Consider the following 27,813-nt stretch of genomic DNA (forward strand, 5'->3'; position numbering starts at 1 on the left):
GTAGTACATGGATTCCATCAGTCAAAGTGTAAAGTGTAAATTGTTCGGTGTCTAATAGCCCCAGGAGTTTCTCCCAGCTTCACATTGTGTACTCTCTGTATCACAGAATTCTGTGAAGGTCAGAGATTTAAAAAGTGTAATGTGTGTCTGTGTTAGCGTTGTGTAGTGTCGTTCTTCTGACCATTTAGCCGTTGGATCCCTAGTATACGTTCTGTTGCCCACACTTAGCCCCGAGGAGGCAGGTCAGGCAGTAGAGGGATCGCTTAAGTACTCTGGCAGGCTCTACCACCTAATTTCCGAAGATTTCAGTGGCAGGGGCATAAAAAAAAAATAACAATAAAATAATAAAAAAAATAGTAAAGAAATAAAGTGAAAACAAATGTGACAAGTTTGAGTAGGGGTAGAGTCTGAAGGAGGAGGTCAGGTAGAAACATGGGGATGATAGGGAAGACAACCCCAAACTGGTCAGTGGGGACAAGCCCCATCAAGAGAAAAGAGGGGAGCAGGGAGGGGAGGAGAGGGAAACCCTCCCCTCCCCTCCTACTCCCCTCGGTAGTAGTATATGTCAATTCTGAGTGGGTCCTGAGGATATTGATCCATCCATCCAGTAGGTGTGGTTATCTCAGGATACAATTTTAAGTCCATGTTTTCAAGTCCAGTGGTTTCAATTCCCTGTGGCTCTCATTGGAAGCATCATTATTTTGTCAGTTCGTCCAAATGGTTTGTCAGTTTCTGGACAGTTTAGTCATATACTCAGTTCCATGGCGTGCACTTAAAAGGTCCATGTCAGTGTCCATCAGCTAACAGTTTGATTTTAACGTCATTATTTCAAGTCAGTAATTTGATAGTAGTACATATCGGTTCCCAATTGGTCCCTAGGGTATGCTGCCCAGTAAGTTATTTTCAAGGTGCAATTTCAAGTCCAGGGTTGTCAAGTCGGGTGTTGTCATTTTTCAGTTGCTTCTCATTAGAAGTATTTATTTCGTTGGTCATTTATGTCATGTCAGTTTGTCTAGGTTGTTTGTTCATTACTGATCAGTTTAGTCATATCATCAATTCCATGGCATGCATCAGTAAGGTCCATGCTAGTGGTCTCTGTGGATGGCAATTAATGTCCTGCGTCGGGAAAAAAGCCCCTGTGCATATTTAGTAAAAGCCTTGCACTTTTCTGGTGAGTCGAGGAGATGTGATTCCAGATTCTGTGGGAAGTGATTGTTGTCATTAACCGGCAGCGAAGGTCCTCATAATGGGTGCGGTCAAACATAATGTGGTGCCAGGTCTCAGCCTCCCTGCATGTGCAGCATGGGTCCTCGATGATTCAAAAGTTGGTTAATTTTGCGTTGAATGATCCGTGGCCTGTCAGTAGGTAAGTTGTGAATAGTCCAGGATGGAACCAGGTTGGGGGCTTTGGATACACCCTGTCAATACTGGGCAAGAACATTTTTGTGATTTCGCCTTTTGTTGATGCAGTCCATTGATCCTGCCATGCCTACCTTAGATACCTTTAGAGTCTAGTTTTCTCTGCCTTCTGACTCGCTGTTGGGTCTATGGTGAAATTAAAAAAAATGTGCAGGGCAATCCCTTGGAAATGTAATATGCCATACCGCAGCGGGTTATCTCAAGATTCAGAGGGAGGACCCCAGCAAGGACCGGGAGGGCATGTACTGGTTGTACGGCAGGCACGGGTGATGGTGAGTAGTATCGACCCTTTGATTGTGTCCAATGTTCTTTGGTTTACTGCTGTTGCAGCTTTAAGGAACAAAAAATGAGAAGCACAAGTTATTGCAGGTAGGAATGTAGTCCTAGAATAGAGTGACAGGGTGCGGTTGTTAAGTCCCCATTTCCCTCTTGTGATTCTGGCAACCAGTGCAGAGTAACCAGTGCCCAAGATGATGCCAAGATATTTTAGCTGGTTTACCAGTTTGGTAGTTGTATTATCAATTTTAACCTTTGGTAGTCTCTGTAAGTTGAGGATTCCCTTAAGTAAGATGGAGGACGGCTTGGTTGGTGAGGTTTTTAAGAAGTGGGTTTGTGCCCAGTCTTGTAGGATCCTCAATGTCTGGTTGCCTTAGTTTCGAGCTGGGCCCTGCTTCTGCAGCGATCGTCAAAATTAAGTCATCAGCAAAAGCCTGGAAGCTGACGTCACCAAGATCCATACCCAGGAACTCATCTAAAATCATGTTGCACAAGAGCGGCCGCAGAACATACCCTTGGGGGCAGCCCCTGCGAATCAGTCTGGTCAACTTTTTGTACGGTGCGACGACATTTATTTTTCTCTCTGAGAGGTAGGACTTGATTGTTAGGTAGAGGTTAACTGGGGTGTGGGCGCACCTTAGCCTGGCCAGGACGCTCGGCCTCCAGATGGTGTCGAACGCTCTGTCGAAATCAATGGTTATGACAAGAAAATTCTTGTCGCAAGTGGATGCAGAATCCAGGAGATTTCTCAGTGCTTCGATGGTGAAACATCCAGGTTTGATACCAAATTGAGTTTGCATAGTTAGATTTGCTGCTTCGTAGAGGTGGCTAATCCTTTTATGCAATAATCTTTCAAAGAGCTTACTGACAACTGGTAACAAAGCTATTGGGCGATATGAATCCGGTATGTCGTGGGGCTTGGAGGAGTTTTTCAGCATAAGTTTTATATTCGCTGTCTTCCATTTAGTCGGAAAGGTTCCTGTTTTGATACAGGTATTAAGTCAGGTGAGAGGAGATTCGGTGTAGTTTCTACCACTTTTTTTTTTATTATTTCTTGCTCCAGTAGATCTGGGCCAGGGAATTTCCTGTTTCTAATAAAGTTGGTGGCCTGTTGTAGTTCCCCCAAGGTAAAGTCCTGTTCTGCCATATATGTGTTATTATCAGTGCCGATTTGGAGCTGCTCCGGAAGAGTCGGGGTGGCTGGTTCTTGGAAGGTTGCATCTAAAATGTTATGAATTGATTGTTCCCATGTAGTAGTTAGGATTCCCTGCGACGTTTGCGTAGTAGTAATAACCTCTCCTCTGGGTAGCTTGTTTGTGGTGACTCTGTACGCCACTCCCCAGGGATCAGTATTTACAGTAGTCCATCAGCCAGTGGCAAAACTATAAATTCTGCCTTGTGATATTTAACAACCAAAACAAACCATCCTCCGGGGTCACCGACACCTCGAGCCTTCCCACGGTGGTGAACCTGGAAGTATAGCAGTTCCGTCACTGCCGTATGGCCTCATTGAATACTATCAACAAGAAGTTCGAGAAAGTCAAAGTCAATGAGTTAACGGATGAACACCTTCCTCTTCACATCGTGTTAGGAAAAGGTCTGGGTTCGAATCCCATAAATGAAGCAAAGAACTTTTACATCATGGGAGAGTTAGTCTTCTCAGCCCAAGGGTAGCCTTGTTTTTCCAGTTTCAAAATTTTCGTCCAGAAATACTGAAAACAGACCAGAGAACACAAACGATTTATGGACATAATAGACGTTGTTCTCGGATTACCCTAATATGATATTTTTATTATTTTTTGTTATTTATAAGGATAATACTTATTGGTAATACGCCTTTGGAATTATGAAAAGCTTTGCTGTAGAGTGATGAATCACTGTACATGCCTTTCCAATCCGATGGCAATTGCAATTATGTTAACGGCTCCCAAGTGTTACTTATATCCATATTACACGAGACATGGACTTCAAAATGTCCATGTCCAGCTGCTTTATCATTAATATCCAGGCAACTGCATACCTACAAATAACTTTTATTTACAGGAAAACTAATAAAGTGTGCTGACACCTTTAGCGTTTACGACAACCTGTGGTCTCCGTGTATCACTCTCCATCAATTTATTGGAAATGTCCTCGGATATTTTCATTCATTCTACCATTAAAGAGGCAGCCAGTTAAGTTCTGTTCGTGGGGCAGTCTTGCTTTACATGCACCCAACATGCACCCAATTCACCTTAGGTTCTCTATAGAATTGAGATCAGTGCTCTGGGCTGGCCAGTTTAACTTTTGGACACTCATATCCTCAGACCAGTCCGTGACAACGCGAGCAATACGACCTGGAGCATTGTCCTGCTGATACGGATATAGGCCTTCCTGACTTGATGCCACAGCATAGATAATGCATTACTACCCAAGACATAGTGACATAGTGTTTTTTGACAGGCGGCACCGGTGCTTTCGCACAACTCCGCATTTGAATCTCTTGTGAAGTAAGACAGTACAGTACTGTCAAGGCCAGATATCATATGTTAGTGTGTGTTCATGTTTGCTTAGTGCGGGTTATGTTGTTCATCTGGCCGCTTAGCCTAGGGTCTGTGGAACACCACAGACTGCTAGTTACCGTCACTGGCACTGGGAGCCGGACCAGGTATGTGGGAAGAGAACTCTGGCTGGCCGACCCTGGGATTAGCCTGAGCTTCCACGGAGGGCCAAAAAAAAAAAAAATAAAAATAAATAAATAAATAAATAAAAATAAATAAATAAATAAAAAATAAAGATAAAAAAAGTATATATATATATATATATATATAAAAATAATAATAATAAATAAAAATAAATAAATAAATAAAAAAAAACGTCTAGACAAACTTCAGGGCCGACCGAGCTAGCCGGGTGGGTAAAGTGCCTGTCTGGCAACCCAAAGGTCGCGGGTTCGAATCCCGCCTCGGGCTTGGATCAAAGTACTGCAAAAACTTTGGGAGGCGCATTATGGCCACAGAAGCCAATGCGTCGACAACTACCAAATCAAAAATATAAAAAAAATAAACTTCAGCTTTAATGGTTTTGTCCAAAACAAGCAATAGCCCCACGTCAAATCATATGCATTACGCTGCCTCCGCCAAACTTCATTGTCAGATCGATACTGAAAGGCAGGTAGCGTTCTACACCGTGGAAGGGCATGACTTTCAGACTGAAACACCATCTCCCGTGATTTGTCACTCAAGAGCAGAGTTTTCCATCGGTCTATGGTTCAAGAACGGCGGACTTTATACCAAGCGATGACAAAGCCTACACTACAGCCTGAATCCATACATACCGTACACCTATAATAACGGTGAATTCAATGTGATCCGAGGTAGCTCTATCGTATGCAACCCAGCTGTGTATGTGCTACTTTCTTGCAGGATTTATTTGGATACCCTGTTGTGTAAGAGGATAGTAGATCTCACAGATGATTCTGGTATTGAATCATCTGTATAAACTGAGAGTAAGTCAATACGTTCTATTTGGTGTGCTGCTCAAAGTTTCTTGTAAATAAAATGAGGTTTAGCACTCTTTCCCCAGTTCATAAGGGAAAAGTTACATGTTAGGTAGTGGGCATACCAGGTTGTAAGGAGTTGCCTAGGTGATTGGGCAGCATTATCTACACAGAAAGAACAGAATTCATGGGATACCTGGTTCCTGGGCAACGCGACGCTGTCACCCCTCTCGCTAATTGACGAACCTATCGTTGTGCAGGTACATAGGTACGCTGCACCACGCAGATGGTAATTCGATGTCAGTATGGATAAATGTCGTGAGCTAACTGACTTTGAAAGAGGGATGACAGTGGATGCCCGACGCATGGGTCACTATATCACGGAGGTCTTACAGAAATTGCACTGTCCCTCTGCGACAGTATCAAGAGGGTCGGGAATACGCGATTTCCGGAATAACATCTCACCGTGGAGAGCGCTGTGGGTGGAGAAAGGTGGTGGATGAATGTGGCCGTCGACATCTGTCTCGCATTGTTTCAGCTAATTGCAGAGCTACAGTAGCACAAATCACCGCCGATTTCAACGTGGGAGGTGCTAGAAATGTCTTCACCAAGACCATCAGGCAATCATTAGCCACAATAGGTTATCGGAGCCGCCGACCCACCAGAGTCCCATTGCTAACACCACGACACAGGACTCTACGTATCAATTGGGCGAAAGAACACCGGCACGGCACTGGACGTTGTATGATTGGAGACGAGTCTCCTGGTTCGATGAGTTCCGTTTCCAGTTATTTCGAGCGGATGGGAGGGTGCATATCATGACGGGTGCATCGAAGCTATGCACCCGTCATGTCAACACAGGAAACGTTCAGGCAGGCGGACGGTCGGTAATGAATTGGAGCGTGTTCAACTGACACACGCTGGGACCTATGGCACGTCTAGACGCATCTCTGAACGGTCCAGTTACGTATGCATTCTTGCAGACCATCTCCATCCCTTCATGATCATCGTGCACCCACAGAGCAATGGACTCTTCCAGCAGGATAATGCGTCTCCACACAGAGCCGTGGTGACTAGAACATGGTTCAAAGAGCATTCCGCACATTTTACCAGCGTGGAATGGCCTCCCCTCATTCACCTGGCACGAACTCTGTGGAGCATCTTTGCAATGTTGTGGAAAGGTCCGTTCGAGCTTTTGATCCTCCATCCAGGAATGCGACAGAATTATGGATACCGGTGCAACAAGCATGGATGAAAATACCTGTGGAACGCTTTCGTGAACAAGGGGACTCGATGCCTTGTCCTGTGATTGCCCTTATCCAGGCGAAAGCTGGGCCTACCCGTTACTAGGTAGGTATCCCATGATTTCTGTCCACTCAGTGAACAGTAGTTTACAAGTCAGTAAACAGGCCTTGGATGCAAATAAGAAGGTTTAGGTAAGCAGACTGGTAGATGCTACAGTTGTTTTCCAATATTTGCGCAAAAACTGATATCCGAGTGGGATGGTTTATCAGTGATTTCAATTTTATAGTGTATGGTAAGGACAACTGCTTACACCAAAGAGACAGAGAAGACTCATTTACTTCAGCATAGGCTGTGGTCAGAAGAACCACAAATGCTCCAGAGGAAGTTGGGATGGCCTGTGGATTGCATCTAGCCGAAATGTATTGTCTCTAGCAGAACATACTTGGGAATTATAAGTTTAGGGTAGACAAGCGCATTCAAGACTTACTCACTAATACAATTAACGTATATCAGCACCATACAAAATTCAGGAAGGGTCACAAAATATTTCACAATTTGTCCTTAGCTGATGGATGTAGTGGAGCCTAAAATTACCTAAAATAAAAGTCTATAATTGTAGCTTTTGAAGCTACAAGTGTTAATTCTGAGGAAGGATCGTGATTCTGTCATCGAAGTCAAAGCAGATAGTAAAGCTGAACCCAGTGGCCAATGCCAGGATGCAACTTGGATACGACTTTTTCCGGTTGCTTTTCAATGACTCTCATTTGCACGAAAAAAAAAAATGGTAAATCGTCAGCGTAGAAGCCCAATCGAGTAGAACAGTTGGTATTATCACCATCCTCCTCACGCCGGCGGAAATGACCTGAATTCGAATCCCGTTCATGATATGATCAACGAGATTCAAATTGAGGCGTGAGGAATTTTATGAGGCTTTTTCGTAACGTGGCTCAGTTATTTGGTATCAGGCGACGGCAGCTTGTTTTGCTTTTTTTTTTCTCCCAGTAACTCGGGGTTTTTCATCCAGCAAACAAGAAATTGACCACAGAACACACGCAATTTATAGTCCCAAGAGTGTGAATCCATTTAAATAGGATCCACAGTATATACAGAAAGTTTTTAATAAAAACCGGAATGGGGAACGCAATACCGAAGTTACAGGCATTTTGTAATATGTATAATTCCAGGGTATTGTATTGTGCCTAGGAGTTAAATTAAATATCTTTATTGCAGGCAGTGATTGGTTACATGATTTCCTGATGCAATAATACCCACAACAGCGACAATGCTAGGGGATTAACATTAAATAACTAATACAAGAAAAATTACTTAAAACATATATTAGGACATAAAACGTATAATTACACATTTTACATATAAAATTAATATTAACATGTGAAATGAAGACACATGAAAAGACGATGGCAGTCACTCGGTTGAAGACGAAAGCTGGTTCCTGATGATGCGTCTTCTGTACAATTTGTCCTCTATGAACTTTTTGTAGTCCACATCTATCTCCTGGACGTTGTGGAGCATTGGAGAAGCAGCGTCTCCAATTCCTGAGGAATAACTGTAAATATGTCATCAACATTTCTACGCCAGAATCTGATAGGAACGGGTTAACCCGCAAATATGATATTGGCTATGGGTACACTGACAAGAGCGCCCATATCGGTACCATGAATCTGTCTATATAGGGAATCGCCGAATACGATCGCACAACCAGACATACAAATATTCAAGGCATGACATGCTGAATATCATCATTGAAGAGGAAGGTTTTAATCCCCCCAACCTTATGAAAATCCTGTCCAACAATCGTCTAGCGAAATCAATCACTGGCTGCATTGGAATAGATGTGAACATGGAAACAACGTCAGAGAAACCATGACCTCACTTTCCAAAATATCAAAATCTCTAATAATTCTTAAGATGTGAGCATTGCTACCAACAATGAATTGGTAGCAATGCACTGCTACCATTTACAGAAATGAGCACTGGTAGCAGTGTTCATTTCTAAAAATCTGCACATCTCCAGGCATCTTCGTTGCACAGTAAAGGCATTGTTCAATCATGCATGTCGCCCTGTACTATGCTATGGACAGGGAGGCTGCGTTTGCCGGAATCTGGACAGATCTATTCAAATGCGGCTACCACCTCCTCACGTTATTGATAAGTTTCAACTTTATGGTAGCGAGTCTATTTCCCACTGTAACCAGAACAGTCCACTCATTGCTTTCTTACATTCCCCACTATTCAGGCGTTTCTGCATGCCTTGCCAGGGTGTTGTGCCGTTACCATAATGGACGTGTGCAACTCCCTGGCCGCAATTACAGTCAGTGTAGTCGAAAGTAAAATCGACTGTTCCACTATTGCATCGTGCAAATATGATTTATCGCATCACTTTCTCGAATTGTAGGGTTTCTTATATCGGTGAGTCAGAACGTGGATTATGTAATGTGTCTCTGAGCATGGGGGGGGGAGGACTGTTCGCAGGACTGATTTCGCTGACTCCGCCATCGCGGACCATTATTGGTACGAACAGCATTTTAATTACAATCCGCGAATGAATGTTGAAATGCTGCGCAATGCCCATGATTCTCGTCATCTGTCATGAATGGAGGCCCTCCATTTGTCTGTGGCGAGTTACGCCATTAATCACACGCTGCAACCAGCATACATCCTATTATGGTAGCTTAATTTACAGGGGCTCACATCTGGTGAGTATGGGCTTGGCACACCCAGGGTCCTGAGCTGGATATCGTCATTATTCTCTTTCTTTGTGATTTCCTTCTCTCTCTCAGGGTAACTCAGAATTTTTTTTTTTTTTTTTTTTTTGGCTGGTGCAGCATAAGCCTCAGGCTTCCTTGCACCATATGGATACTGCTACTACTACAACTAATAATAATAATAATAATAATAATATTAACGAGAGATGGCGAGTTAACAATAGCGCTAGAGTGTCTGCGTGGGTAGCAGAGTGGTATCGTCACCCTTCTCCCTACACCGGGTGGAGAAGGCCCGGTTTCGAATCCCGTCACTAAAGCGAGGAACTTTTATGTGCTTTTTAATTCCGTGGCTGAGTTAGTCGCTCTCTGGTGTAGCTAGCAAGGTTTTTCCCCCAGAAACTCGGGTTTTTTGTCCAGCAAAACAAGCAAATCCACCATAGAACACACACAATTTAGAGACATAATACACAATGCACGGCAGATGAATAAAAATATTCGAGTGGCGTTTAATATGATAATTTAATATTTATTGCCTAATATAATAATTTAATTTTTAATAGGGATAGCGTACGCCGCACCATTCATTCCCGCAGCCTGACGGTTTAATATTTCGTAGTTCCCTTACTTTCCCTTCCCTCTTTTCCTTTCTTTTCGCAGCACACGATGCATACCCGTTGTGATATTTGAAAACAAAACGCAATTCAGCCTATGGAACGTGGAAATCAGTCAGTTTACCAAGAGTACACCACAACAGCATCACTAATTTTTAATAAAAAAAATGTAGAATGCATCTCACTTTACAGAAAGAGTTATTCTCTTTCTGTGAATTTCACAAAACCATTTCAGATATCTGGAGCAATAACTGGTTGTTTGCAAAATACAGTACACTGCTCGACAAAATTAATCGAATAAAATGTTTCTCATGAATATTTTATTGTGTACATTGTCGCCGAAGGCGAATATTTGATGTAATAGGCATCCCGGCATATAAATTCCGAGTATCAAATAGAAATCGATCCACCATTACAGAGCTTCACATTGTGCAAATTATTCATGCCTATGCAAACATGGATTGCGACCATATCATGCCAGCAGCCACCTCCTCGGCCACTTGGTGAGCTAAAGTCTATGCAGGTCGACGAATAGGATTTATTGCCACAGAATTTTATAGACACCCATACAACGAACATGGTTTACAGCTGTCAGACCTGTTCAGCTGTTGGAGGGGATCATAAGGCGCACTGATGTCATGTGACCATATTTTTCTCTATCGTTGCTCTATAATACCATAGCAAATTTTCTAACGCATCATAGCAAGCTGCACGAGTTACACCACGCTTTCTATGTGTTCTGTTGATTTTGTCGAGCAGTGTAATAGTCAAACATATGCAAAAGTGAAGTGGTCATTGCTCTAAACATGCCAAAAATGGTAATTTGGTATTGGCAACATGATTTAAAAAGCAAAGTTCTTTTATGGCTGTTTCTACAACAGCCATAAAAAAGAGTAAAATAAAGAAAAACATTCATTTGCCCATTTCTTCAATAATCTGTCTAACTCTATATTTATAAACTCTTCAATTCGACAACTAGTGGGAAGTTTATCCCAAATTTCAAGATCTTCATAATGTCTATAGAAAACAGCTAGCTCTTAGGGGCTGGTAAGTCTGGTAAGGCTGGTAAGTCCAAGGAGGTAGTAATAGTAGTAGTAGTGGCATGTGATGCAAGAAAGCAAATGTATGAGCTTATGCAGCATTAACCAAAAAAAAAAAAAAAAAAAATCACACCATTCCCTCCAAATGCCTGTCCAGTTCCTCCTTAAATTTGTTCAACCTATCAACTTCCACAACGACAGATGGAAGTTTGTTTCAGCAATTAACCACCCGCTGGCTAAAGGAAAATTTCCGCACATCTATTCTACATCTGTCTTTTCTTAATTTGAATTTATGCCCCCTTAGATTCGTAATCTGAACAAGTGGAAGGAACCCATCAGAATTCAGCGTGCTCAACCCATTCAAGGCCTTATATACCTCAATCAGATCACCGCGCAGGTGCCTAGTCTCCAGCCACAGCAATTTGCAGAACTTAAGCCTCTCTTGGTAAGAGGATCCCTTCATCTCCCTCACCAAGCTTGTTGCCCTTCTCTGTACACGCTCAAGTAAATCTACATCCTTCCTAAAATGAGGCCTCCAGACCTGTATGCAGTACTCAAGGCGTGCCCTGACCATTGCCTTATACAGAGGGATAATCACCTCCTTTTCCCTGCTAGCAAAATTCCTATATATCATTGACAAAACCCCATGACCTGCCCTGGCAGCCTGTCTGCATTGCTCAGAAAACTTCATATCTACCTGCACAATTACTCCCAGGTCTTTTTCATTTTCTACCACCTTAAGTGGAGTACCACACAGTTGGTACGTTTCTCTGGGGTTACTTCTACCCATATGTAGTACTTTGCATTTATCAAGGTTAAACTTCAGTTGCCACTTCTTAGCCCATCTGCCCAAATTATTTAGATCCTGTTGCAGTAGCACACTGCCATTACCGTCATTAACAACCCTGCCAACCTTTGTATCATCTGCAAACTTCGACACTAAGCCTGATATACCTTCATCAATATCATTGATAAATATACAAAACAACAGTGGACTTAACACCGAACCCTGTGGGACTCCACTAATAACATTAGTCCAAGAAGAGCAGCACCCATTGATTACCACCCTCTGTCTTCTAGCACTTAACCATCCTTTTATCCCTTGTAGCAACTTACCCTTAATACCATTCTGCTCCAATTTGTACAATAGTCTACCATGCGCAACAGTGTCAAAAGCTTTCCTGAAATCCAAATATATGATATCAAAATTATTTTTCGCATCCAGTTCCTTTGTAACCACATCATAATATCCTATCAAATTTGTCAGACAAGACTTTCCCTTAACAAACCCATGCTGTGTCTGAATTATTGCTGCAGTCTTGTCTAGATGATCCTGAAATGCATCTTTAACCAGTGACTCCATTATTTTACCTTGAACAGAAGTTAAACTAACTGGTCTGTAATTACTCGTGTCACCCTTCCATCCTCCTTTGTGAATTGGGGATACATTTGCACATCTCCAGTCCGTGGGAACCTCCCCTGAGTCTAAGGATGCTCTCATAATTATGGCTAAGGGTTTGCTTAGTTGCTTTGCCGCCTCCTTTAATATAACTGGATAGATCCCATCCACCCCAGGTGCTTTTCTTACGTTTAACTTCAACAATTTCTCTTCCACTTTGCTCTCGGTTATCGCAAAATCATTAAGTATCTTGCTACAATTTGAAAACCTTCTGCTATTTTCAAACCTTAATAATTCCTCACGTGTGAATGTAGATGCAAAATACTCATTCAGTTTGTTTGCTATCTGAGCAGGATCATCAACAGTCGAACCATCGATGTCAAGTGGACCAATCAGATTCATCCCCTTCCTTTTAGAGTTTATATAAGTAAAGAAATCCTTGCTGTTTTTCTTAGCATCTTTTGCCAAGGATTTCTCGTAATCTGCCTTCGCCTGCCGAGCCTCCTTTGTGACCTGATTACAGATTTACTTATATCTGACATAGGCTTCTGAGTCGCTTGATAATTTATATGCATCCCATGCATTTTTCTTCTCTGTTACGAGTCTCATTAGTTCATTTGACAACCATTTAGGCCTAAACCTTGAACAATATTTCTTAATAGGTATGAAACTTTTAGTAGCTTCCACGATTAATTCCTTGAATGCTTCCCAATTAGAATTTACTGTTGGTAACATCATCAGTTGATCCCACTGTACAGAATTTAAAAACTGTCGGAGACCACTGTACTCGCCTTTACGGAAGCAAAAACCCTTTCCTTTACCCCTGATAGTAGTTAAATCTTTAATTAAATCCCACGTCAGTACACTGTGATCACTGCCACCTAGTGGTTCTTTTATCTGCAAATTCCTAATACGTGAATGATCACTGCTGATAACCAGATCAAGAGTATTACTTTCTCTGGTTGCCTGTCGAACATGCTGTTGCAGAAAACAATCATCCAATAAATCCACAAAAGTCTGACTAGTGTGTGAGTGACCAACCCACAAGTTCCAGTCAATATCTGGGAAGTTAAAATCCCCCATTATAAGACATTCCGATTTACTAGCCCACTCTATTTCTCTGTACAATTGTTCATTGCACTCATTCAAGTCATTAGGCCTATGACACACTCCTACTCTTATTTTTGCTTTCGCAGTGCTTATGTCATACCAAACTGACTCAACAGTGCACTGTTCATCTATATCAACTGGATGCACTTCTTTTGATTTTATGTTTTTCTTTATTAACAGCATAACACCTCCTCCCTTCCTATCCTGTCTGTTCTTTCTGTACATATTGTACTCCCCAAATTCCAGTTCGGCATTCCTTATACATGTATCTGTGTGACACCACGTCTCTGATATCCCAACAATATCCGCCTTTGTCGACCATCACTTCAAATTCATCAAATTTATTTACTATACTTCTAGCATTGGTATACATGCAAGTATACATGTACCTATTCTTATTATTAGTTACCCTAACACATCCCATATACTCACCTGTTTCACGATGACTGCCATCAGTCCCTGAAACCCCCAACACCCCTCGCTCCACGCCGCTGCTTATTCTAATAGAAGTAGTGCAAGCACCTTCACCTCTGCCTGCAGCTACTTTTAACCTTTTAGTCTGTGAATCCCCCCAAGCTAGCAGTTTTCCGACCCGCCTAACACTGCCTCGATAGCATCAGCAAATATTCTTGCACCCTTTCTATTTAAGTGTATCCCATCCCTGTAGGAGCAGTCTCTCCTGTTAACAAGTAGAGTCCAGGCTGAAAAAAATTCTATCCCTTGAGCCTTGCACAATCTTTCCAGGGCCGAATTGATCGACAAGGCTCTCATCATATACTCCCTCCTATCAAGGTAAAATATCCTTGATGATTACCATCCATATCAGCAAGACATCATTTGGCGATTATAGCTAGTGGGTGAATTACTATTAGCATTAGTATTAATAGTAGCAAATGATGCCAAAAAGCAAGCTTATGTAGCATCAGTCAAAATAAACAAATAATAAATAAACTTTCTCATATCGCCCGTCCATTCTCTTTAATAAGTTGTCTAATTCTTCCTTAAATTTATAAATTTATTCAGACCATTTGCCTCTACAACACTAGGTGGAAGCCTGTTCAACTATTAACTACCCTGTGGGTAATTGTGGAACAAGATTTTATGAAGTTCTCTGATCAGTGCAGACAGGCTGCCAAGATAGTTCATGTGGTTTTGTCAATGACATACAGGAATTTTTACAATAAGAATTAGAGGGTGAATATCCCGTTGAATTAGGCAATGGTCAATGGTGCGCACTACTTACAGGTCTGAAAGCCTCATTTGCAGAAGGATATGGATCTATTGAAGCGGGTGCAGAGAAGAGCAACAAGATGAGTGAGGGGAACAAAGGGGTGTTTTTACAAATAAAGGCGTGAGTCTGCAAATTGCAGTGTGTGAAGACTAGACACCCGAGGAGAATTGATTGAGGTGTTTGAGGCTCTGAATGGATTGAGTAAACTCAATGCCGATGGAATTACCCTCATGACTATACTCATGATGAGGCATAAATTCAAATTGAGAAATGATCGTTGCAGGATTGATGGGCAGAATTTTGCCTTCAGCCAACAGGTGATTGACTGCTGTAACATGCTTCCATCCGTTGTTCTAGAAAAAAAAAACCAAATTATGATATTAGGGTCCCCTGTAAATGATTACATCTATCCATATTTATTTTGTTTGTAAATTGCGCGTGTTCTCTGGTCTATTTGCCTGTTTGCCCGTTGTTGTGGAAGTGGGTAGTTTGAATATCAATCAGATGTCTCACCTGAATTCACCTTATCATCTCTGGAAAGCTTTAGGAAAATGAAGTAGGGCACGCCCATTTGCTCTAGGAATCTTCATGAGGTTAGATCTGTTCTTGCATGGGGTGGGATTTATTACCAAAAAAACCTTATCATCAGCCATGTAAACTGTATGATAATACATTATGAGAGTTATTTGTTTTTTCGGGGTGAGAATTGTTCAGAACTGGTCATTTAGTTTGGGGCAGTTGTGATTTCATGATCATAATTCATGTGAATATATATATTTTTCAGACTGAATATAATCGGATCCTATAATAATACTCATCTACAAAAGGTTTCATACAACTCCATATATTTTTCTAGATATCTTAGATGAGCGGATATGCTTGTGTTCAGTACAGATACCCAGTAGAGCTTGTAAATTCGCTGTGTATGGCGAAGTTGTAGTCTTTTACTCGACGGATTAGACTATCAGTTCTGCACAATACAACGTTTTTCAGAAAACGTTTTATTGTGCTTCTTGGAGATCTATCCTTATTAGTTTCCTTAAACTGTTTCATCATATATGTGGTATTACTATTAATATGGTGCATGAATCTCATACTACCTGAATCAGCCAATGTCTGATTTAGGTAGTTTAGGTCCTAGCGTACACACGTTTAATCCTATGCTAATCACGTTATGTAAGGGAAACTAGGCTAATATGTCGATCAATATACAAAGCACGAATTTTATCATGGTTTCTCCATTGTATATTTGATTGATTTCAGTAACATTAAAACATACGAGAACTTATATGCTATTCCAGGCTTCCACTCAGGGAGTGCACACCCGTCTTTGGGTGGGACTGAAGATCAGAACCGCTGCCTTAACCTATTATTTTTATGTAGGTTTTTTTAGTTTTTTTTTTTTTTATCCTTATGAATGGTCTGTTTGGGAGAGGAAGAATCCATATAACTTTCCCTCCCAGGTGCACATGTATTTTGGTTTTTGTAAATATTTCACTATGCGCCACCACACTAAACTACCACACTTCATTCTCAGTTTCCATAGCAACCAGAAAACATAAACCAGATGCGTGGGTGAATCGGTTTAAAAATATAACGTTCAATCTGCTTTCACCAGTAACGAAATCTTAGATGACTGTAATTTTTGTAGTTAATATTTTTACTGTAAGCGTTATTTGAATTATTGAGAATGTCATGTCGATTGTTAAATATTGAGCTAAATATTGAAGTGGTTGTGTCTGCCTGACGAAAAAAAAAATTAAATTAAATTAAATGTTTGGATTACATTTCGAAATTTAAGTCTGGTCTATTAAGCTATTCTTTGCATCAGGACAATGTATATATGGCCTTAGATGCCTTAAGTGGTTTTGCTACAATTTAATAATTATCTGGACATATTAAAAAGTCATTATAATTTCATTCTTGTGCCTAGCTTTAGCTAACGATTTTGCTAATCTCTTTGGTAAGTATAAATAATTTATGACCTTTTTCACACTGGTCGTCATATGTGTTTGTACTTTCTAAGGAAATTAATGGTAAAAATTAATTATTGCCAAAAAAAAAAAAAAAAAAAAGATAAAAAGAAAAGAAAAAGCATAGTACAACAGCATTAAGGCATTAGACTGGATTGCCATTCACAAATTGCATCTATGTTTAAAATAAAAATATAATTGATTAATGTTTATGCATTTTCTTATTTGTATCTTTTTTAAGAATAATAAGTATTCTTTAAGAATGGCAGTAGGCTAATATTTAACTATGTTTGTTTATTATTTTTTTAAAAAATCAAATAAAGGTTAGTGAAGAAGATTTCAGTTAAGCAAATAAGGTGCTTCCATACCAGCCATAGAAAGTTGAAGAGACTGAGGAAGCCAATTGCTATAAATAATAGCAGAACAAAAGCAAAAAAAAAAAAACATGGTACACTAACAGCATTACATATCCTTGAGATGTTGAGTCCACCCATAAGCTTTAAACATTTAATATCTTATGTTCATTACTTACTTGAATGCCTTTAATACTTTATGAACAAACAAATAAACTTTCACGATTAGTTGTATGTGTGTAGTTTTTAAAACATGCTAGATGATATAATTATAATGCTTTTATTGTCTTTATTTTGTTTTTATTTTTTTAAAATAATTTCAATTTGTTTAGTTTATCTTAATTAATTTTTTTAGATTATAAATCTCTTTACTTCTTAAATTATCAATTGCTTTAATTTTTTAGACTATCAGATACTGTGATTTCTATATACAAAAATATGTGGAATTCTATCCATATTCTTTAAAAATGTTAGAAGTAATTACATCAATTGATTTGGTAGTAATATCTCTAATATCTGATGTACAATTGAAAAAAAAAAAAAAGATTACTAAAGAATAAAAGAAAAATAAATCTTTATAGATTGGGACCCTACTAAAGGCCCTTCTTTTTTGCAGAAGGGTTTTTAACATTAATTTCAAACCTGAAATGCACATTCCATTAATATATGTACTTTTTAAAATATCGATGCAAATAATATGTATTAAAAATTATATGTGACTGAGTTTTATTTCTCTTCATATAAAAATTTGTAACACTTTTTACATTTTTTTATCAAAAATTCCAGAAATATTACACCAGATTCCCAATCATTATATTATACTTATTTAGATTTCCAGAATATTTAGACTTTATATGTACATTGAATTTTAAAGGAACGAGAACACTAGTTTAAGTTTGAGAAATCCAAATTTTAACTTGTTAGTCTCAGGATTTTCTGAAGGAGAGAGGACCAGTTCAGTGTTCTGGGAAATCAAGTGTTAATCATTATGTAGCAGTAAAAAATACACATTATTCCACAAATTCACACTTATTTGTATCATAAGGAGGAGGAGCTAGAGTTCCTTCAGCCTCTACCTGGGACCTACCTTCAACCCCTATCTGTTTGTAATTATAGATACTTGCTGAGGGAAAATTTCTGCCATATAGCAAGAAGAAAACTTAATTACACTAAGCATTGATTTTTCATTATGTAACTTAATTTAATTTATTACTGGTTATCAGAGACTAAATTTATGTAATACTTGGCTACCCTCTGATAATGTGGTGAGAAACCACTGAAATGGCTGCAAGACCACACCACACCACATTATAAGTGGTAATATACTTCTCTTATGAGAAGTATTGCTTATCTGTAGTATGATACAAAGACAACACATAGGTTCAGTATCATAATCTTAGAGATTTTAAACTTGTATAATAGCATTCCATCACTGTCTTCGAACATAAACAGGAATGAAATTATAATGCAGTCACAGCATGGATTTGTTAAGGGGTGGTCTTGTTTAACATATCTGATAGATTACTATGGTGCAGTGACCAAGGAACCATATGCAAAAAATAATTTTGATATCATATACTTAGATTTCAGGAAGACTTTTGATACTGTTTTACATAAAAGACTGCTGTCTGTATAAACTGGAGGAGAAATGTAGCATTATGGACAAGTTACTGTTATGGATGAAGGGATGGTTAAGTGGAAGAAGACAGAGAGTAGTTATCAATGGGCACTATTCTTCATAGACTAATTTTATCAGTGGAGGTCCCCCAGGGTTCAGTGTTGGGCCCATTGTTGTTTTCAATATTTATTAATGATATTGATGAAGGTATATCAGGCTTAATGTCAACGTTTTCAGATGATATTAAAGTTGACAGGGTAGTTAATGACAGTAATGATGGCATGCTACTGCAACATGATCTAGAAAAATGGCAGTTAAAGTTTAACAAATGCTTAACAATTAATGTTTAACAATTGACAAATGCAAATTATTGCATATTTCGAGGCAGTGTTAGGTGGGTCGGAAAACTGCTAGCTTGGGGGGAGACAAAGACCAATAGATTGACAGTAGCCACTGGCAGAGGTGAAAGAGATTCTTGCACTGCTTCTACTAGAATGAGCAGAAGCCTGAAAAACAAGATGCATGGTATTTCAGAGACTGCTGGGAGCCATTGCGGTACAAGTAAACACATGGGTTGTGTTAGGGTAGCTAAGAATAGAAACAGGTGCAGGTATACTTGCGTGTACACCAATGCTAGGAGTTTAGTAAATAAATTTGATGAATTTGAGGTATTGCTCAAAACATCGAAGGCAGATATTGTTGGGATATCAGAGACGTGGTGTCACACAGATATAAGGGATGCAGAACTGCAATTTGGGGAGTACAACGTCTACAGAAAGGATAGACAGGATATGAAGGGAGGAGGGGTTATGTTATTAGTTAAGAAACACATAAAAACAAAGGAAGTGAAGCCAGTCGACATCGCTGGACAGTGCAGTGTGGAGTCAGTTTGGTGTGACATAAACATTGGGAGATCAAAATTGAGAGTAGGAGTGTGCTATAGGCCTAATGACTCTGATGAGTATAATAAGGAACTGTACAGGGAAATAGAGTGGGCCAGTAAATCAGAGTGTCTTATAATGGGAGATTTTAATTTCCCAGATATTGACTGGAATTTGGGGGCTGGTTACTCACACACTAGCAGGACTTTTGTGGATTTATTGGATGATTGTTTTCTACATCAGCATGTTTGGGAGGCAACTAGAGGGAGTAATACTCTTGATTTGATTATCAGCAGTGATTCTTCATGCATTAAGAATCTGCAGATAAATGAACCACTAGGTGGCAGTGATCACAGTGTGCTGAAGTGGGATTTACTCAAAGAGGTAACTACAATTAGGGGTAAAGGGAAGGGTTATTGCTTCCGTAAAGGCGACTACGATGGACTGAGACAGTATTTAAATTCTATACAGTGGGACCAACTGATGATGTTACCAACAGCAAATTCAAAATGGGAAGCATTCAAAGAACTTATCTTGGAAGCTACTAGGCTTTACATACCAACTAAGAAATATTGTTCAAGGTTTAGGCCAAAATGGATGTCAGATGAACTAATGAGGCATATGGCAGAGACGAAAAATGCATGGGATACATACAAATTAACACATGACACAGAAGCCTATGATAGATACAAGTTGATATGCAACCAAGTTACAAAGGAGGTTAGGCAGGCGAAGGCAGATTACGAGAAATCCTTGGCAAGGGATGCAAAGAAAAACAGCAAAGAGTTCTTTACTTATGTAAACTCTAGAAGGAAGGGGATGAATCAGATTGGTCCACTTGATATTGATGGGTCAATTGTTGATGATCCTGCTCAGGTAGCTAACAAACTAAATGAATATTTTGCATCGACATTCACACATGAGGAGTTATTCAGCGAGGGGAATGCCAGAGGTGTACTCAACTCTAGCAGTAAGCTACAGAATCTTGAAATAACTGGGAGTAAAGTGGAGGAGAAACTGTTGAAGATAAACACAAGAAAGGCACCCGGGGTGGATGGGATCTATCCAGTTATATTAAAGGAAGCAGCAAAGGAAGTAAGCAAACCCTTAGCCATAATTATGAGAGCTTCCTTGGACTCAGGGGAGGTACCCATAGACTGGAAATGTGCAAATGTGACCCCAATTCACAAAGGAGGATCAAAGGCTGACACAAGTAATTATAGACCTGTGAGCTTAACTTCTGTTCCAGGAAAATTAATGGAGGCACTGGTTAAAGAAGCACTGCAGGATCATTTAGACAAGACTTCAGTTATAGCTCAGACACAGCATGGTTTTGTTAAGGGGAAGTCTTGCCTGACCAATTTGATTGGATACTATGATGCAGTCACAAAAGAACTGGATGCAGGGAATAACTTTGATATTATATACTTGGATCTTAGAAAGGCTTTTGATACTGTTGCACATGGAAGACTGCTACACAAATTGGAGCAGTGTGACATTGGAGGCAAATTGCTGCTATGGATAAAGGGGTGGTTGAGGGGGAGAAGACAGAGAGTGGTAATCAATGGACACTGCTCATCGTGGACTGATGTTATTAGTGGAGTCCCTCAGGGCTCAGTGTTGGGTCCATTATTGTTTTCTGTATTTATAAATGATATTGATGATGGTATATCAGGCTTAATGTCCAAGTTTGCAGACGATACAAAGGTTGGCAGGGTTGTCAAGGACACTACTGACACTATGCTGCTGCAACAGGATCTGGAAAGGTTGAGCAGATGTGCTGAGAGGTGGCAAATGAAGTTTAACATTGATAAATGTAAAGTACTACACATGGGAAACAGCAACCCCAGAGCAACGTATCAACTCTGTGGTACTACACTGACAGTGGTAGAGAATGAAAGGGACTTTGGGGTGGTTGTGCAGGCAGATATGAAGTTCTCTGAGCAGTGCAGACGGGCTGCAAGAGTAGCTCATGGAGTATTGTCAATGATATACAGGAATTTTTCCAGCAGGGATAAGGAGGTGATTATTCCATTGTATAAGGCAATGGTCAGGCCACACCTAGAGTACTGTATACAGGTCTGGAGACCTCATTTCAAGAAGGATGTAGAGCTACTGGAACGAGTACAGAGAAGGGCAACAAGATTAGTGAATGGAACAAAGGGGTGCTCTTACGAAGAAAGGCTTAAGTTTTGCAAATTACAGTGTCTGGAGACTAGGCACCAGCGAGGTGATCTGATAGAGGTGTATAAAGCCTTGAATGGTTTAAGCATGCTCAATGCTGATGGGATTCTTCCTCTAGCCCAGAAAAATCACCTGAGAGGGCATAAATTCAAATTGAGGAAAGACAGATGTAGGATAGACGTGCGGAAATTTGCGTTTAGCCAGCGGGTGGTTGGTTGGTGGAACAGACTTCCATCCCTTGTGGTGGAGGTTGATAGCCTAAATAAGTTTAAGGCTCAGCTGGACAGGTATTTTGAACGAACAGAGGGGTGAAGTGGAAGTGGTTTTTTTTTTTTTTTTTTTGGCTGATGCTGCATAAGCTTGCTTTCTTGCATCAAATGCCTCTACTAATGCTAATGCTAATGCTAATATGGATAACAGTAATCTCAGAGTAACTTATCAGCTGTGTGGTGCTACACTCAGGGTAGAAAATGAAAAAGTCCTAGTGGCAATTGTGCAGTTAGATATGAAATTCTCTGAGCAGTGCAGACATGCTGCCAGGAAACTTTGCTAGTAGAGATAAGGAGGTGATTATCCATTTGTACAAGGCTATGGTTAGGCCACATCTAGAGTATTGTATACATGTCTGGTGGCCTTACTTTAGGAAGGATCTAGATCTACTGGAACAGGTGTAGAGAAGCAGCTAGATTGGTGGAGGGAACAAAAGGGTGCTCTTACCTAGAAAGGCTTCAGTTTTGCAAATTGCAGCATCTGGAGACTAGGCACCTATGGGGTGATATAATTGAGGTGTTTTAGACCTTGAGTGCATTGAGTAAGTTGAATGTGAATGGCATTATTATTATTATTACTAGCCACTTAGTGCAAGGAAGCCTGAGGCTTATGCTGCACCAGCCAAAAAAAATTTCCGAGTTACCCTGAGAGAGAGAGAGAGAGAGAGAGAGAGAGAGAGAGAGAGAGAGAGTAGAAGGGAATCACTAAGAAAGAGAAGAATGATGATATCCAGCTCAGGACCCTGGGTGTGCTAAGCTCATACTCACCAGACATGAGCCTTCCTCCTGCTGAGACTACACACATGAGGGCATAAATTTAAGTTAAGGAAGGATTGTTGAAGGATAGATGTGTGGAAGTTTGCCTTCAGCCAGCAAGTATTTGATTGTTGGAACAGGCTTTCTTCCATTGTTACGGAAATGGATGGTTTGAATAAATTCAAGGAAGAACTAGGCAAATTCTTGGAACATATGGATGGGTGAAGTCTATAGTGTTTATTTTTTGGCTGATGCTATATACAGTTGCTTTCTTGCATTATTTGCCACTACTACACATTTTTCTTTTGAAATGAAACTTCTTTAGACCTGTCCAGGCAGTTTTCAGATGGGAGTAACTTGCGTTCGTGAATTGACAAAAAATGCAATGAAAATATGACCGTTACCATAAGTAAACACATTAAAAGATGTCTGAACAGCCAGCTATCATTCTAGGCTAAATGCCCCAGTTCTTGTGTAATTGCTGAAGTTAAGCAGCATTAGGCTCTGTTGGGCGGGTTACCAGTTTGTTGTTGTTTGTTTGTTATTTGGTTTTTAGGAGCATTAGCAACTAGGGCCATGTTGCTCCGGGGATATGCGGTGGTCATTCCCTGACCTTTCTGCATCCTCCGTATTTGGTGGTCATGGGCTTGAACCCCAGTCTAATCAAGAAGTGTGTGTTATGACTGCTGCTCCTGCCCACTAGGCTATGGAGGCACCTGAGGGTTACCAGCGGGGAACACCGGGTGTAATTGACTTTTGCCTTCCTTTCTTTTTTTTCATTTGTTAACCTGTGGAAAATATTCTTCCTGTTTTGAGGTATCATTTAATTTTGTTAATTTATCATTTAATTAAGGTAATAAAGTGCAAATCTGAGCTTTATATCTTTACTTTTATAGCCTGTGGATAATATTCCTCCTATTTTTGCTTATTAGAATCGCTGTTAATAGAATTAAAATTCATTTTGTAAAACAAATTGAATTGAATTAAAATTCAATTCAGTTCACAATGACCGGCGCTTACTACATATCATATAGTGAACGGTATTTTGTTATGGAGTATCCACCGTAAAATGATTTGATCGGACATTGAACCAATGTAGTGGTTCACTGTCATTACAGTAATTACAGTGACATTCACTGTCAATTACACTGTAATTGATTCACTGTCACTGTAGTATGTGTGTGTGTTGTAAGGCGTATAGACTATAGAGCATGTACTGTATTCATCAGTGGATTGACAAAAATTGCCAAGAAAATGTAACATGAAATGATTCATCCTCCCACCATTGTGCCACTCAGTACCAGGCACGAGTGACGCATGACCCAAGCAGTACCCCTACTGATTGTGTCATGTTTCTTTCATCATTCTCCAACGTATTTAATAAAAAATGGAAAATAATTATAATTCAACATGTCAAAGACTAATAGTGAGCATTTAAGGCATATAGAGCATGTGCAATGCAACCACCAAAACCACTCCATGGAGTACAAAGGAGAGATCAAAAGTATTTCTACAGCAGAAAAAATTGCAGCATGCAATGAGTTGAACAAAAAGAAGCTGGAGAATGTCCATCCACATCTTTAGAGCCTTACATCTCCCCAGGAATGTTAGAAGTGAATTTAGAAGAAGGAGTCACGGGAGGTGATACCGCAATTAAAATGATGAAGAGTCCTCGAAGCCTAGTCTTAAACAAAAAAGCGAAGAAGTCAAAACCGACTGCCAGAAGTACTCCATTAAATCGTTCAATGCGTAATACACAGCCGGAGCAGCAACAGGATTTTAAAAAACACCAAAGCATCCACGCACAGTTTAAACATACCTTCCTGGATAATGATTTTGGTTTAGTCTGTTCCATATGTGATTGGCTTTGGTTCAAGAATGATGTGAAGATTGTAGCAGCTCCAAATGACACTCTTCTTCAAAAAGCATTTCCAAATGAGGATGTAAGTCAAATGTCAGCTTGTAACAGCTGTCATGGCTCTCTCATCACCATACAGTCAATACGGATTCTTGGTTAAGTGATAAATTTTCACCTAAAGAAGTTTCACTTAACTTCTGCTATGCATGCTAGGCACACAATTTTTTTTTTTATTTTGCACGGCAGTTTACTACATTTGAAAATTAGTATTAAGTCTGCAATTTACTGACTATACTAATATTTAAAATTTAAACATTGATATATTTAGTAAATTGCGATAACAGTAGTTATTTATTTAAGTTTAATTTATATATTAGTTTTCATTGTAAATATTCTCACTTATTGTGGCTTTTATGGCACATGTAGTTTTTTAAAAAATTATTGTCACATTTATTTTATCAAATTTATTTTTAACTTTAGTGTTTGTCCATTTCATGCAGTTCAGTTAGCGTTCGTCAGACTGATAATATAAAATTCATATACCAGGAGTGTCAAAACAGCTTGGGCCACATCTGGGTCTAAGCATTTCCTCAGGTGATGTTCCTTCCTCAACAACAATTCCCCATGAATTTCTCTCAACAGTGCAGACAAACTGCCAGGTGTATCAATGATGTACAGGAATTGTGCTATTAAGGAATGTTCTGTATAAGTCCAGAAAACCCATTTCAAAATCAAGTCCTCCCCCCCCACAAAAAGTAAATTCTACCTTTATCTAGAACCTACCTACTGTATTTTATATTTTAGTACAATTGAAAAGCAGTAAGTTAAGGTACTGGTTTAAAGAAGTATTCTCTATTGAGACAAGCAAACTTTAGTTTTGTAGGTTGTAAAATTTTTATGAGTATTTTATTTATCAGGCTTGGCTAAATTAAATAGGGATTTTTTTTTTTTTTTTTTTTTTCACAGTTGATATAAACTAAATGATATGTACTTAAGTGAAGGACAGATAGTTGTAGGCTAGATACAGTATAAGAAAATTTCCTTTCAATCAAATGGTTATTACTGATGACACAATTAACCATCTAATCTTGTAGAACTAGAGAGCTTAATTAAATTTAACAAAATGTTTCACCTATCTTTAAAAAGGAAAAAGAAATAAGTCACCTGGATGAAATCAGATAACTTTTTTTTTTTTCTAGGCTGTTATTAAATAATCTTTCTTTTTTGTACCAATTTGTCTTTATGAATACTACTATCGTACTGACTACAGAATAATTATTTATTTTTAAATTTAAATATCAAAATCATTGATATTGATAAGTCCAAAACCTGGACTAATCTGGTGTACAGGGCTTAAGGCCTTTCTTATAGGGGTTCTTAATATCTTTATTTCACTGGAAGTTTCTAAATAAACTTTTGTTAAATTCGTAGAAAGGAATCTCATAGACTGTCAATAATAATTCTATTGTAATTGTCCTTGATCTACCACATTGATCTACATCTTGCAAGATTTGCCACCCTACTGATCTAGCAGAGAATTTATCCCCATACACAAAATTTTGAGGTGGAGAGTCCCCTGACAAAACTGACCATTAGTTCCTTCCTTAGGAAAAATGTAAATGCTTGCCTTAATTGGAAACTAATTGGGGATCTTCCAGTGTACCTCTGCTCACTACCCTTATTATTAAAAAAGTTTATGCCATTCTAGAAACTATCTTTTTTGGATACTGGAGTAATATTTGCCTTCATCTGTTCCCATGTATAATTTATCACTTTCATCTTTTACACATTACTTTCCTATTTGTATTCTTTCTTCAACAGATCTTTTTCTGTTATTCCAATAAAAATTTAAAGTGCCTTAAAGCATTAAAAAAATCAGATTTAAGTTTGAAAGTATGTTTAGAAAGAAAATTATAACAAAAATAAATTTCTCAAGACCATTGTTGCTCATTCTTTATTACATAATTTAAATCAAATTTAAGTGAACTAACCATATTATAGCAACATACTATGCCTTGTGATTTATTTTTGTATAATTTTTTTCATGGATTTTTTAATAATTTTTTTATAAATTTTTCCTCTTGAAAGTAACAAAACATATTTTTATCTTCTTAGTGCAATGGGTTCTGAAAGAAGATATAGTAGAAAAATGAGTGGAGTTCCAAATTTACCACCAGTTACATCATCAGCATCCTGCCTGCAGTCATCATCATCATCATCTTCCTACTTTCAGGCAACTTCATCATCGTTTTTAACTGGACGAGAGGTATGTTATATTGCTAAAATAAATTTTATTTGCCATTAATTTGGAATAGCAATTAACAATGGAAAAATCTCTCAACTAGGTAAGAAAGGTCGATATCATAATTTTAATAATTACACTCAATGATTATTTTGATTATTAATGACCCTGTTTATGATAATCATTGGTTTATAATTATTATATGTTTATAATATATGTAATTATTAAGTAAATACATTAGAAAATTACTAGTGTCACAATAACATATTTGTATTTGAAAATTTGTTTTATTTATTGAACATTAAGTGTAAGCTCTGTACTATTTTCCATTATTGTATTTTGATGTGTTACTGTAGTGGTGTTTACCTTGTAGACCATGTCTGGCCCTTGAAGAGTTTTTGCATAGCCCTCACAACACCCCATGAAATATCCAAACATTTTGATTTCTTAGAAGCCTCATTTCTACCTGCTTGATTGCAATTGATGGCTGCAACCACTGAGAATGAAAAGTTTTTAGGAAGATGTTATAATAATTTCTGCAGTAATATTTTACCATAACATAAATAATTAACATGAATGGTTTCCAAACTCTTGTTTATAGTTATTGTATACAAACAGTAATTTTTAAAATAAAAATATGGGAGACAATTATATCTGGTATAGAACTAGATTTGACATCAGGCAACTGGTATGGTCACCCAGGAGCTGTGCTTTAGAGTGTTGCTGCACTTTGCCTAATAGAAATACAACAATGTATATAATTCATAAAAGAATACATATTTTTGTTCTTATAAATAAATACTGGTATATTTATACAGGGTGTTTCACGTAAAACTGGCCCCAGTCACTGGCAAAATAATTAGAGAAATTTAGACAGGAGTGAAATGAGATAAACATTTCACTAAAAGTACTAAAAATAGCTTATAAAAATTGACTACCACAATAAACAAAATATAAGCATGTTATTGCTGTTTCTAGTTTTGCAGTTACTGTTATATTAACAGTAACTGCAAATATGATACATTTTTGACTTTATTTATTTTACTAATAAAGTCAAAATGTTTTGTTAAATTAAATGATTTGTTAATTCACTGTAAGAATTGCTTGTCAAATTCATGGGGTTTTGTCAATGATATGTAGGAAT

At 38.7% G+C, this 27,813-nt stretch overlaps 1 protein-coding gene across 1 annotated transcript in view; it reads left to right on the forward strand.

Moving 5' to 3' along the window:
• The first annotated feature begins 16,396 nt into the window (after positions 1 to 16,396).
• LOC150086500 (dynein axonemal heavy chain 3-like) overlaps positions 16,397 to 27,813 on the forward strand; it is a 544,757-nt gene continuing 533,340 nt past the window's right edge. The window contains exons 1-2 of the mRNA XM_090372184.1: positions 16,397 to 16,498; positions 26,543 to 26,693. Of these exons, the coding sequence (XP_090228310.1) occupies positions 26,547 to 26,693 (147 nt within the window). The 5' untranslated portion in view covers positions 16,397 to 16,498; positions 26,543 to 26,546. The remainder of the gene's footprint in view (positions 16,499 to 26,542; positions 26,694 to 27,813) is intronic.

This window comes from Mastigoproctus giganteus, chromosome 4, assembly GCF_048544385.1.
Source record: "Mastigoproctus giganteus isolate SK-2022 chromosome 4, ASM4854438v1, whole genome shotgun sequence".
Lineage (NCBI taxonomy): Eukaryota > Metazoa > Arthropoda > Arachnida > Uropygi > Thelyphonidae > Mastigoproctus > Mastigoproctus giganteus.